The sequence below is a fragment of the Amphiura filiformis genome, chromosome 15, assembly GCF_039555335.1.
Source record: "Amphiura filiformis chromosome 15, Afil_fr2py, whole genome shotgun sequence".
Taxonomy (NCBI): domain Eukaryota; kingdom Metazoa; phylum Echinodermata; class Ophiuroidea; order Amphilepidida; family Amphiuridae; genus Amphiura; species Amphiura filiformis.
In genome coordinates, this window is record NC_092642.1 from 57553558 (window position 1) to 57568412 (window position 14855).

The 14855-nt window shown below is 37.9% G+C and overlaps 1 protein-coding gene across 3 annotated transcripts in view; it reads left to right on the plus strand.

Annotated features, from left to right (window-relative positions):
* Window positions 1-14612, plus strand: part of LOC140171873 (high affinity cAMP-specific and IBMX-insensitive 3',5'-cyclic phosphodiesterase 8B-like) — a 153415-nt gene extending 138803 nt beyond the window's left edge. For 2 of the 3 annotated variants that reach the window (XR_011861655.1, XR_011861656.1), the window contains 8 exons: window positions 2201-2258; window positions 4387-4519; window positions 4641-4839; window positions 5879-6009; window positions 7377-7463; window positions 9224-9367; window positions 9801-9968; window positions 13082-13208. Coding sequence is in view for 1 of the 3 variants with exons in the window: in XM_072195212.1 (XP_072051313.1) it covers window positions 2201-2258; window positions 4387-4519; window positions 4641-4839; window positions 5879-6009; window positions 7377-7463; window positions 9224-9367; window positions 9803-9968; window positions 13082-13211; window positions 13969-14054 (1134 nt within the window). In the remaining 2 variants the exon portion in view is untranslated. Of the gene's footprint in view, window positions 1-2200; window positions 2259-4386; window positions 4520-4640; window positions 4840-5878; window positions 6010-7376; window positions 7464-9223; window positions 9368-9800; window positions 9969-13081; window positions 13212-13968 lie in introns of those variants that run through there. The other variant, XM_072195212.1, reaches the window with a different exon arrangement.
* Window positions 14613-14855: the final 243 nt, after the last annotated feature.

Sequence of the window (14855 nt, forward strand, 5' to 3'; positions counted from 1 at the left end):
ATTAGAATTTTTTACATTATTTTTTGGCAGTTTACAAAGGCTACAAACCCCATCAAAATCAGACATCTGGTTACCGTGTTATGAGCAATTTATCTGTGGCTAAAACAATGCAAAACAAAAGAATTTGAACACTGTTTTTGCCCAAACCTCATGTAGATGTGCAATATGCTTGTAGTAAGTTCAAAGCTCTTCATTTGTGAAAGAGTTGTTGACATCTGCCAACCCTAATATGTTTCAAAGCAGCATCAGGAAAAGTTTATATCCCATGAGAATTCAACATACATACATGATAACTTGTCATCATAGAAATGACTTGATGTCCTTTCATATACGATTTGATTGGTTCATTCAATTTCATTATGACTAACAAGTGACATACACATTCACCTCAAACATTCATTATTTGACCACGCAAAACACCCCTTGTTTTTATGGGTGGACGGACTTTTCAAGTAGAGTCGGTCTGGATTTTAAAAAAAAAAAATTTCTGGAGGCTAAAGTGATGACCCGAAAATATCACCGCAAGCTTCAAAACTCAGCTGATTTTACATGATTTTAGCAATATTTAATAGAAGAAAAAAAACATCCCAAAATGCAAAATCTGGGTTGGTCAGGGCCTTAAAACAGTGGTGTTTTGTTGTCAACTTACAGGTATTTTTTGTTAGAGAAGGGTCCAGTACACAGTGGCGTAACCACCAACCATGCCAACTGACTCATGATTGGTTAGTAGTTTAATTATTGTACCCAAGGTCTTGCTTTGCTAGTTGTAATTTGAAATATCCAATATATGATCACAGTTGGATTGAGTACAGCTGTTGAAAGATGTGTCCATTCAATTGAAATATCTAGTATAGCAAAGAAAATGTGGTGCCAATTTGAGTCACCTCTTAATATGTGGTGTGATCAAGTAAAATCAGTCTGAAGTCTGGCATATTCAATTTTCAGTTTTTTATATGATTACAAATTTGCAGGAAATCCCATTGAAAGTGAACATTTAGTTCCCAAAATATGAACATTTGAAGTGTTTCTAAAACAATACGCAGCAAAAGAAATTATTGTCTTTGTTTGGCTGAAAATCAATATATCCGACTTGCAACTGATTTTGATTGATCACATCACATATTTCTTCTGAGAAGTGACTTTGACTGTTGCTCAACACATTTTTACCATTGCATAAGGTAAAAAGTACCATAAAATAGGATTTTGATCACAAGAAAAGAAACCACGCATGATATCAGTTTGGTTACCATGGTTACACATTGTCATCTTGATAATTTTCTCTAAATTAAGTGGATCTGTCAAGTCATTGTCTCCCTGGGAGATTTATTGTGTTTTTCAATCAAAGAATAAAAAATCTAAGAAATTAGACAATAAGAAGTCTGTGTTGAGCGTCACTAAATTATAATTGGGCTATTCCATTTAAAATCCACACTCCCCCTGTGGAAGATTCAGCTAAAGTCTTCCACAGGGGGAGTATGCGTAACGAATAGAATAGACAGTTGGGTAACTTCCATTCTAATCAATCACTCCAGTTGTGGAAGATATAGGTAAAGCCACAATACAGAGGGAGTATGAGTTTCAAAATGAATAACCCTGACCAATTACATTTGAAAAACATACCCCCCCCCTGTGGAAGAGATTTTTAAAAATCTTCCACAGGGGTAGTGTGGATTTTAAATGGAACAGCCCAATTTGCATGGGTTTGCAGTTTCTTATTTAAGAGTGATGTGCTTAGAACACGTGCATGGAACAAACAAAAATGTTCATGATTTATGTTTATGAATGCAGATTATTTGAGCTAGTATGGGCCAGGATATAGTTTGTCTTTTTTGTGTGCATTTTACAGTTGTGAAATTTTGCTACAGCATTATGTATCCATAGCAGGAATTTGCTGCAGTGATAAAAGTTAGGGTAGAAGAACGAAACAAGGAATATTATTCATTCTTATAGCGGAAAGTTGCAGCGAGGAACAGAAAATCACCGAAGAGGGTGGAAAATACAGCTTTTGTGGTGAAAGATGTCTGACTATATAGTGACCCTATTGACATTGATTAATAAGTATTTCTGTACGGAAGATGAGTTTGATAGCAACAAGACAAATGGGATCTTCAGAGCTGTGCTATCATTAATTGATTTCATAGGAGGATTGATAGCTGTATTGATTAATTCATCCTATATTTGCATGGTTTATGTTTTACAGCATGGTACATATACAGGTGGACGAAGACGGTTATCAGCTGAGTTATCATTATCAAAAGGTGGGTAAAGTTTTATTCAGATTTCCTTTTACAAATTAAGCGTACTGCTAGCCGTCCAGCGCGTATTATTTGCACAAGGTCCAATGCACACGCTTGACGTCACGCACGTATACGCGATGGTTAAGCTGTCAAAGGAAATCTGAATAAAACTTTAATGTAGCGTAGTGAGTGAGTAGTGTGTTTGTGAAACATGTACGTACCTAAATATAAAACTGGGGATGTACCTGCAAACGGGGATATCCCCATGTAGAAATCACTTGATGCTTTTAAAGTATCAAAGGGGTATAGAAGGAGTACAGGGCATTTTGAACTATTTTTAGTATATACCGTATTTAGTCAAATAGTCCCCCCTCAAATAAACGCCCCCACCACTTTTTTCAACCAAGATGTTTCAAAATTCGATATTTCCATGCTTTCTTGTGTAGTAAGCTTACCAAGTTGCTCACATGGTCGCGAGTAGCAGCAATAAATGGCGAAAATCGGCATCCGAACCCGGAAGTGAACCAAAAGTCAGTGTCAAAAGGTCATAGTTCGTCATTTTAGCGTGACTTTTAAGCTTACCTAATGATTTTTACGGGAATTTTCGTGCTACAAATGACCTCTAATAAACGCCCCCTTGGGAAAATGTAACGCCTGGGCGTTTTTATTCGACAACACGGCACCCTCTTGCATATAGTGCAAAAAAGCACTAAATGTTGTTTTTTTTACTTCATGTATCTTGAAATGTACTATTGTTGATTGCATTTGTTCCTTGTTTCCATTTTTCCTGCTGGTATATTTTGTTTTGCTCTGTATGCATACAGCGTTTATTATGGATCTCGCGCTTTACAAGTGTACATATTATTATTATTATTAAATATGAATTTCACCGGCACAACAGGCACATGGTCCAAGGCGGTAAATTTTAATTTTCGTGCTTGGTAGTACACATATGCAAATCACAATATCCCCATTGTACATGTTATGTATCTCAATTGATTGGGGTGTACCTATGAAAATGAAAATATGGCACAATTTTATTGATGTCCCCATTTTCATGGTTTCCTAGACATGTCCCATTCTACACCTGTTACAAGGAGGGGATGTGGGTGTGCATTTGTAAATAATGGCAAAGAAGGACACTCCCTGAAAATGTCATGATAACCATCAACATTAAGCTACTTGCACGGTTCCGCCATTATGCACTATAATGCGGGGAGAGCCTCGAACTGGCAGCATACATGAATGGGAATTGAACTAGTCATAACGTTCTGTGTAAGGTTACATAATTCTTCCTTTCATGTATGCTGCCAGTTCGAGGCTCTCCCGCACATAGTGCATATATGGCGGAACTGCAAGTAGCGTAATACATGTTCCCACCAGGTATGCAAACAAGAGAAAGTGCATACAATATAAGATCATGTCTGGTTTGCTGGTGTGGGGTCAGGTCATAATTGGATTGTAAAATGGTTTGGAGCTTAGTTTCATCAGGTGTCCAAGGTTGAAGGTCTTCATTTGTCGCTCTCTACAAGTAGGTGTGTGTTAATAAACACTGGTAAGGACACAAACATGAGGAATATTTGTATAACAGGGACAAGATGAGGGTGAGATGGCCGAGCGGTTAAGGCGTTGCGCTGCCGGCTGGGGAGATACGATCGACAAGGGTTCGAGCCTTGGGCTTGCTTTAGGTGAAAATTCTCTTCCCTCCCAAAAAGTTCCTATATGGTTGGGAATCCATCAATTAAGTCCATTTACATTACAGAATTTAATTGTAGAATATCTTCTCAACCCCATACACTGATTAGCACGTGCAGATATTAGGTAGTGTGTGCGCGACGTCCTGTGGTTCGGAAGTCACGTAAAGCCGTTAGTCCCGTGTACAGGAGGATTCATCCCTGTGCACATTAAAGTGTCAGAGCTATTTGAAAAGAGAAGGGAATATCTCTATAACAGGGATGCACTGCCACTTTGGACATCCACTGTTCCTAGAGGTTTGTTTGTAGGTAAAACAACATAGAAGTGAAAATCAAATGTGTATGTCCATGAACTGTTATTAGTGATTTTACATACGGGTATGCGTGTAGCGGTGTAAATATTACTTGTTATTATAAATATTTACTCATTGAATGTAATTGTGCTATCACCTCAGGTCCAATAAACCAGCTGACTGCCAGTCCACCAACACATCTCAACCAGGCTCCACCTGAAGTACTCAAGATTTTAGAGCAAGAAACCACATGGAAATTCAACATACTTGAATTAGAAAGAGTTACTGCACATAGGTAAGTCTTGATCACAGTAGCCTCATAAAGACAAAAGGCACAAATAAGTGTTTGAATTTTTAAATTTGAAATGAATGGAGCAACACTTACCAGGCATTGCATTATTTACATATCCATACAGACCGCTGATCTACCTTGGATTGAAAGCTTTCAGTCGTTTCAACGTGTGCGGTTTCCTGGGTATCAATGAGACAGTATTAAGGAATTGGCTGCAGGTGATAGAGGCTAATTATCATTCATCTAACCCATACCACAACTCGACACATGCTGCAGATGTCTTGCAGGCTACTGCTTTCTTCTTGGGCAAGGAGAGACTCAAGGTATGCTAGTTTTAGTTGACCCTCTATGTTCATATATGTGACCAGCAACATATTACGAATGAGCCGTAAATGTCCTCAATTGTATTCCGAATTACAGTGTAAAATGGGCATGAAGGTCGTATTCATAGGTACCTCAATTTGGTGCTACGTGTACCTCATTTAATGAGATACACGTAGCACCAAATTGAAATACCTATGAATATGACCTTCATGCCCATTTTACACTGTAACTCGGAATACAATTGAGGACATTTACGGCTCATTCGTGCTGTACGGTCACATATCACGTGAGGCTGTTTAACAGCATGTTATTTAGTATACATGAATTTAATAGTCAAATCAATAATGCAATCCCAAAATAATCAAGATGTCTTCACAAAATCGTACAAATCTTCCATGCCTTTTAATTTTTCACATGCGGTTGACCCTTCTCAGCCAGCCCTTGCCATGGGGAAGTGAGGCTGCCTTCGCCAGCCCGCAATACAAAGTCAACATCTCCGCGGTATTATAGCCAATCTATGAATGCAATATTGAATAACTTCTGAAATCTTAAAGTAGGCAATAGCGTGTAATTCCCGCACTGAGCAGTGCAAGAGTTACTGAGTATTCAACTAAGTAATACAAATTATCTATTGACAAACAAAATAGCAGTATTCATGTCTACTGAAGGATAGGCTTGTTGTATACATGCTTGCTTACTTAGTATGAGGCTATTCCAGTTGAAATCCATTCACCCCTATCTTCCACACGAGTGTAAATTTCAAATGGAAGATTAAGGTATTGTCTTCCATGTGGGTGTATGGATTTCAACTGGAATAGCCTGCACCTTCTAGGCAGGTGTGTGTGTGGTCCCAATTTCTCCACTCTCTGCTGTCTTCTTGTCTATATTTTAGTTCCAGGTTCCTGGCCTTTAATTTATAAGCATTCCCATTTATTTTTCTCCCTTCCATTTGATCATCTTATAGTACATCTCTCATGCATGCAGAAGTCCTGAATTACAAAGTAATTTTTGACCCTGTAAATTATTTGCCTCATACAGGAAGCATTTGAGCCAGCAGATGAGGTAGCCTCATTGATAGCAGCCACAGTTCACGATGTCGATCATCCCGGCAAAACAAACTCTTTTCTGTGCAATGCTGGCAGCGAATTAGCTATTTTATACAACGATACGTGAGTACAATTATTGAAAGTAACTTGTTCATGCTGGGATGTTGGTGATAGTCTGTCTGCATGTGATATATTTTGGTGTATTGCTTTATTGTGTAGTGCAGTATTTGGGCAACAGATTTATTGTGAACAAAAGGGCCAGATTACGAGTGCCTAATTCCATCTAGTCAACCAGATTATTCCAACATACCTTTGAGCAACCAACGTTGCGGTCAGTACCACTGACCTTCATTTGTGATGTTAAAAACCTTGACTCCCGATTCCTGAAAATTAAAGGCCAGATTAGTGTACATTATTATATACTTTAAGGGGGTACTACACCCCTCGATAAATTTGTGTCTATTTTTGCATTTTTCTCACAAACTAAAAACACACTGGTAACAAAAGTTATGTATATTATAGGGGCAAGGAATCCGATTACTACACTGGAATTTCAGTGTCCCACGACAAGCGGTTTGTTATTTATGATAAGAAATAAGATACCGCTACGATGTACCTCATTTCCTGTCATATATACTGAACCGCTTGTCTTGAGTCACTGAAATTTCAGCGTAGTAATTGGATTCCTTGCCCCAATAATATACATAACTTTTGTTACCAGTGTGTTATTATTTTTGAGAAAATGCAAAAATAGTCACAAATTTACCACAGGGTGTAGTACCCCTTAATTGAAGCCATAATGTGTGATTTGCTTACAGCGATGCCCTCAATTTTTCTTAAATTTATACTTTTTGCATGATTGTATTACCCAGTGATGCAGTGGTGAAGAATACGAGATATCAAACCCTGGTATCGACTTTTAAAATAAATTTTGTATTGAAGATGTTGATTTTTTTCCCCCAAACAACAAAAAAATTAAGTCTTTTGGGAGAAAAATGTATATCTTCAATATGAAAGGTCAAAATTTTCAATTGATCGTTGGCTTTTCATCCCAGGTACATACACTTTAAATACATCATTTATTATTCAGTTATTTATTCTTTCTTTATCGAGGGTTATACATGCTTCAGTGATAAGCACTGTTTTTCAAGCAGGCCCTCGATGTATACATGTTATAGCATTAAAAGTTTACTTTGAGGACTGTAATATATCAAAAATCTAAAATATATCAAATTTTAATAGTTTGTCATAAAATTTGTATTATATCCCAAATTTAAAAAAACAATCAAAATTATTTGATATCAGAAGGACATTATTCGTATTCAGAATGCAATTTGATATTTCTAATGCACTCTCAGGTCCCATAAAAAATACTGTCCAAACGCTCATACCAGAGATGGTGTTAAACAACTTATGATATGAATGCCTTGCAATAATCTGTAACAATATTATAAGTTAATTTTGTTTTGTTTGTGGTGTTTGTTTTTCAGTGCTGTGTTAGAAAGTCATCATTCAGCTCTCGCCTTCCAACTCACCACAAGGGAAGACAGGTGTAATTTATTCAAGGAACTTGACAGGTAAGCATCATCATCAGTGATATCAGAGATAAAACAAATTGGGATATGACAGCTCATTATAAAAGTAATGAAAGTATGCCATAGCGTAGGCCTGGAACACTACCGCGATTTCCACTGGCTACATCGCGTCCGTGCTCCGCGTTCAAGTCATGAAAATTACCCGTACAATTGCGGCATGTTGCATCCACGGTTAGATTTTTTCAAGCCTTCTACAGTGCATTTTTTTCAAATGTAGAATGGCATTTTTAATACTTTTAATTATATTTTTAGCGCATCCATGAACTTAATTTATCAAATACATTAAATCAACCAACAATCCCGCTATCCGGGCCAAGAAAAATACTGTTTCAATCACGAAAATTAACCTAAATTTCACGCCTACATGTAAGACTTGGCCATAGTCTATTCAGATATCGTTGTGAAGCTCAAGGTGATTGAACCCCGATGATTGACAGTTGGGAATGCGTAATGCTGAACGCGTAGCCATGATAGCCGGGTGTTAAGGTGGGTGCTAAAAGCCCAAATGGTGGCCTCCATGCGTGTACCGGGGGTGCTAAAGTGGATCCAAAACAACAGTGGGAATCGTGTGTTAAATCGACATAGAAAAGAACAGGAGGGATCAGCAAAATTTACTGTCAAACCTCTGGTGATATGTATCCATGCTTGTCTTTCATTCCATAGTTTAAGCGCCCTCTGGATAGTTAGATCTGTTTCAATTTCTTTCAGTTCTTACTCAATTGATGATATCCATGTGGTTTTTGGTGGTCTCTTTACTGGCCTTTGGTATTCTATTTAATAGCGCAGGAGTGTTTTCAGTCTGAGAAGGTGATCAAGCCACTGGAGTGTTTGTTTCTTTATTTTACTACTCCATCTAGATCCATTAATTTTGATTTCTCATAAAGTTCTTGGTTTGTTATATTCTTTGGCCATTTTTAAATGTCTTCTCAAGATATTAATAAAATTAGCACCAATTAAAGCTGGCTGACCTGATTAACAGTCTCATTCCCCAATTGACCCCCATCAAACTTTAAGATTTAGGCTATGTAAGGTAGAAAATACTAGATGAAAAAAAATCAGGCCACCCAACTCTGATGTAATCAAAAAAACAAAAAATGATAGGTAAACAATTCATCAAAATTTAAGTAAAGACTGCACAAGAAGTAATGCAGCTGTTATAAATTCGCCTATTGCTTCAGAAACAATATTTTAACATAAAAAGAAGGACGATATCTTTACGCGCATTTTGATACCCCATTCGTCCATCTTCATTCAATATTAACATCACAGCAGTGTTTTTAATTTGTATTGATTTAAAGTCAGCGCGGAAGATAATGGTGGGTTTTACATGCCACAACGCTTGCATAATAACCATTGATCGCTGTAAATTGCAACTTTCAAATTCGGGCATTTTTCTTTAAAAGCACTACTGTGTTGTTAATATTGAACGACAATGGACAAATGGGGTACCAAACTGCGCGTAAATAAAGGATCCTTCTTTCCATGTTGAAATATTGTGAAAACAATTACTAGTTCTTAAGCAATATGCGTATTTATAACAGCTGCGTTACTTTTTGTGCAGACTTTAGATAATTTTATCAACCATCATACCTTGTGATATGGCATAGATGATCATATTGATGATCATATTGTAACATGTAGGCCTATTTATGATTTTTGCTCCATAAGATATTGCATCCAAATAACCAACAGTCTTATTGGGTAATTAAAATTTTTGAATGAATTGTATTTTTTTGCTGCAGGGATGACTACCGTGCTCTGAGGCACACGATTATTGACATGGTATTAGCAACGGAGATGAACAAGCACTTTGAGCATCTCTCCAAGTTTGTTAACTCTATTAATAAACCAACAAACAGGGAAGGGATGATAGCACATCTCAGGCAGTAAGTGTCTACCTGCACCATGGGGACTTTATTCTGTTATTATTATAACAATGAAATAAAAGTTGAAAGTAGGAATTTATACACACATAAACAGCAGAAATACAGTGTGTAAGAAGTCATATTCATCATAACCTCCCTCCTCCTATATCCCCTTGAAAAAAAGAAGAAAAATATTGTATAAGATATGACCATTGGGTTTAGAAAAGCTATTATTATCTATGCCTACTTTTCACCAATCAACCCTGTTTGCCATACAAAACAGACATGTGAGGGGGCATCACCATACCAAATTGACTACAAATGCACCCTGAAACCTGGGCACATACCCACATACCATAGTATGAACCATCACCTCAAATATGCAATCTGCTAGCTTGGTAGTCCTTCTAGATAAGTATGTCCTAATTTTTTTTAAATTAATTTGATTTGTTAGAGTACAACAGGTGGAAGCACACCAGACTCTTCACACATCACAACTCCAGAAAACCGAGCTTTGATACGAAGAATGCTGATCAAATGCGCCGATGTGTGTAATCCTGCTAGGCCGTTAGACATATGCATCACATGGGCTAAGAGAATATCACAGGAGTACTTCAACCAGGTAAGATTGTCTCCCCAACAGGAGACCGCTTGGGTGGGCATTGTGCCCTCTATGGTTTTAAATACTTTGACAAAATCAACCACATTTGTGGGACACATGGGTTCACCTTGTTTTAGGCAAAAATGTGACCGTCCACCACGAAGTGGTAGTAAAGTCGGCTTTAGATCATTTTCTGTTTCTTGCAGATTTTGAAAGAATGCACTTTCAGCTTTACAATGACACCTCAACCAGCTTCATCCGACATCTGGAAGTGAAGTTATTGTTCATCAAAGGTCAAATTCCTTATATAGTTTACATAGAAATCCATATACTGTTTTTGATTGTATCTCAAAATGGAAAATGCAGACTTAACGACCAGTTTGTGGTGGATGGGCACAAATAGTGTGACAAATGAACATTTTTGCTCGCTAGCTTGCTCACAGTTATCTTGGTGAATTCTCATATCTGCTGGGTTGTAGGTTCAAGTACAGACTTAACTATAATTGTTTGCTAGTGCAAAATGCTTAGTGTTGGTTTAGTTTGTCCCACATGTAAATGGAAATGTTTTTATGGAAACTGTAGCAGCATTGTTAACCCTAACCCTCCTGAATGCTACAAAATACTACTTGATATATGCGCTGTTCGTGCATGCATCCCCACGTGGTGTGATGACGCAATCGCCCTAAGTGATATATAGGCACGGTTTCAGCTGGCCAGCGAAGCCCAAGACCCGTGGCAAAGTGTCGCCGATCGAGTGCTTGGCATGCGAGGGTCTCGGGTTGAATCCCACCCAGAGCAAACAACTTCTTTCTTTCTTTTCTCTCTTTATTCTTTCCTTCTTTCCCTTCCGTCGTAAAAAGCCCCTAGGCGGTTAGGGTTAGGTTACCACTATCGAAACTCAGTATAGGCTTCCTTAACCCTAACCCTCCTGAATGCTACAAAATACTATATATATAAATCATCTTTATTCAACATAAAGAAAAACACATATAAAGCCCAGATCTACTGCAACCCATTCCGGTTGCAGGCAAGGCAGGACAAAAATACAAACATTTAAATAAATAAACAAAGTTGGAAATACTCATGGCGGGAAGAAAAAGTTAAATAATTTCATTTACATTCCAAGATGTTTCATATCTGGCGATGAAAATGGAATAAGATGACATTAGCGCCGATTTAATCAACTGGGTCTTGAGATCAGAATACTTTGTGGGAAGATTGAGATCTTTTGACAGCAGAGTCAGACTATTCTTGTTGTCGGCGTCAATGAAGCCTCTTGAGCCTACTTCAACAGCAACAAGTGAGCAACAGTACCGGCGTTAGTGATGTCGGCAACCAGGGAAGAATAGCGATCAAGTTTGGTGTAATGAGCTTTACTGATGTTTGGTTCAAATGGTACCGACAACTCAAAGAGAATGACTCGCTTGTCAGAAGGCCAGTATAACACAATGTCCGGTTTTTGAGACGTGGAAATGATATTGGGTGGTATGGTCCCCCCTCCTATGGTATAATTTTCCAGATCGGCATAGATTTTAATATGAGAATTACGAAATGCCTCCGACTGTTGAAATGTGGAAAGAAAAATACAGATGAGGTTGTTGTGTCTCCATAGATACCTGTCCAGCATATTTTGGCAATTATTTAAAATGTGCAGGAGAGTACCTTTCCCCTGACAAAGGGGACAGCTGTCCGTAAGCCTTTTTCCCCATCTTTTCAAATTGGTGAATGATGGCAAGGAATCTATGGAGGCATTGATTGCAAATTTAAGCACACCCTTTGGTAATGAAAACATAATGGATTTCCAAGACAGATCGAATTACATGTTTCAAGCAGTTTGGAAACTCCCCTGGCTCAAGAGGGGCTCAACTACAGATTTCCAGTGGTTATCCGTCTCTTCCTTCAGGATCTTTTTAACATCAGGTTGGACCTTATTACCAGGGGGGGTTGACCCGGGCTCCAATAGCAAGTGCATGAACGTTTTCACACTGGTTGGTTATGGAAATTTTACGAGACCACGTAGATTCTCTGTTGAGCTTGAGGTCAAGAGCCAGGTTAGTAACTTCATCAGCTTTGCACCTAGATCTACTATATGATGCGGAATGAGCCTGGCGATAAACATCAGAAATGCGCTGGATGTTAAGCCCTCGGGACATATGGACCAGGGCAGTATTTGCACCATGTTTTGGAATCCCAAGCCATTTCTTAACATACTGCCCGGACATACGGTCTAAAAGCACAAGATTAGAATGGGTCAGGTCATGCACCGTAAGACAGAATCTCATGGAGGGGAGGCAGTAACGGATATATATTGCCAGTTTGTACTCATTGCGAATTAAAGTGGAGTCAATATTATTTAATTTACTATAGAGCTGTGCATAGACATAATCATAAATTTCTTGTTACTTTCCATGAAAGCGTTATCAGCGACCGAGGAATTTTGTGGGTCCTCATTAACGGTTTTCACGACATTTTCACCGATATGGAAATCAATCAGAGTTGGTTTGCCACCACATAAAGAGAGTGAACGACATTTGGATGGTTTTAATGTGAGACCCATGCTGGTAGCCTTCGTATGAAGTTCGTTCATTATTTTTTGGTGTTGAATTTTGTTATTGGTGATGAGATTGAAATCGTCGGCATATTGGGTAGTGATGATTTTGGTTGTGTCCAAACAAAAGCCGGTCTTCTCACGCATGGTTTCCAGGTATTCGAGCAATGGGTTGAAACACATGAGAAAAATAATGGGGACAAAGGATCGCCTTGGAATGTCCCCCTCTTGATATATGCGCTGTTCGTGCATGCATCCCACGTGGTGTGATGACGCAATCGCCCTAAGTGATATATAGGCACGGTTTTGCTGGCCAGCGAAGCCCAAGACCCGTGGCAAAGTGTCGCCGACCGAGTGCTTGGCATGCGAGGGGTCTCGGGTTCGAATCCCACCCAGAGCAAACAACTTCTTTCTTTCTTTTCTCTCTTTATTCCTTCCTTCTTTCCCTTCCCGTCGCCAAAAAGCCCCTAGGCGGTTAGGGTTAAGCTAACTAAAGCATATTGATTGAGATGCACTCCATTATGTTAGCATCAGTTGAAGCACATATTACTTATTTTGTTTGTCTCTTATTGTGTTTTGATTACAGACTGATGAGGAGAAGAAGAGGGGTTTGCCTGTAGTAATGCCAGTATTCGATAGAACAACGTGTAGCGTGCCCAAGTCCCAGACGTCATTTGTGGATTATTTTATCATGGACATGTTTGATGCATGGGATGGTGAGATTGGCTGATACTTTCATTTCATTTTATTTGGCATTAAACATCAAAATCACATACCGTACTGACGCGACTATACTCGAATTTCAAAAAAAATTTTAATTTCTTTTGTCGGTTTTGTAGTGTCCCTTGATCTAGACCTAGATGCTAGGATCATTCATGGTTGACCTAAAAAAAAAAAAATTAAAACAAAATTTCAAGATGTTTTGTATTTTTAATATGAAAATTGATAATTTGTATTCATGTCATACTCTATTAATGATGTCAAAATGCATTGAATTTGAATGCATTTATTTGGGGGTGGGACTTTACTCGAAGGTGGGACTATACTCGCGTCAGTACGGTAATAGGCAAATAAAAATAAACAATACAAAGCAATACGTATAAAAAAAAAACTTAGCAAAAATACAAAATTTGTAGCCAAGGATTGCCCAAAATGCTGTACCAAGACCTGCTTAATTCCATTGACGGAATTATATGGTATATTAAAAGTTATCTCAAGGCTGTTTAGAAATTTAAATATTAATTTGGATTGCAATTTCATTACTCTTCTCTTTGCATCTATGATTTACGGCAAGTGAAAAGCCAGCTTGTAATACATAATATTGTAAAGGAAAAAAGAATGTTTTCAGGTTTAAATAATGTGCTAAACAAAAACAAACAGAAAATCAATAATAATTTAGTATGCATATATAGAGGTCCTATATTGATTCCTGGGCAAGAAAATTAAGTTATTTTAATTTGAATACTATTTCAGGTTTCCTAGACTGCTCTGAACTCATAGAACAACTAAACAACAATTACAAGTACTGGAAAGGTGAAGAAGAAAAGAACAACGAGTGAAAAAAGCCATCGATGCATCCAAAGAAATCAGCGAAGAAAAGCGAGACTGAAAAAAGTTGAGGTTGACATTGATGATTGTATCATCTAATACGAAGCTAGTTATGGCTGCAAGGGTTGCTCGAGGAGGGAACGCAAGAGGAACTTTAAGTTGAACTCAAAGAGGACTTCAGATATGGGCATTTAATACTCGAACAGTTCTTAAAGGCTTGAAGCATACTTGCTGGTGTGGTTGTTGAATCATATATACAAGGGGTAAAATATTCTGAACCGCTGTTAATATTTGAAACTAATCCACTTGAAAAAGCATCAACTTATCGATAACAACACTATTACATGCATATCTTATTGCTGCAGAGATTTTGATGGTTTTATAAATATTGTATTTTGTATCAAATTCTGAAATCCGATTGATTTGAAGGGTTTACAGTATATTAGGTGGAATTAAGTCAATTGTGTGTATGGAGTTCTTGGATGGATCACAAGGCTGCAACAGTATCAAAAACTGCCATAGAACAAGAGAATCAGGACTCCCTATATTGCCCTGTATGGTGGCGCTGTTAGCCAAATAAACGCCCCCACCACTTTTTTCAACCAAGATGTTTCAAAAATGCCGATATTTCCATGCTATCTTGTGTAGTAAGCTTACCAAGTTGCTCACATGGTCAATAATAGCATCACTTTTTGGCGAAAATCTCGATTGGAAACCCGGAAGTGAAGCAGAAGTCAGTGTTTCTATTTGATAGTTCGTCATTTTAGCGTGAATTTTAAGTTTACCTAATGATTTTAACGGGAATTGTCGTT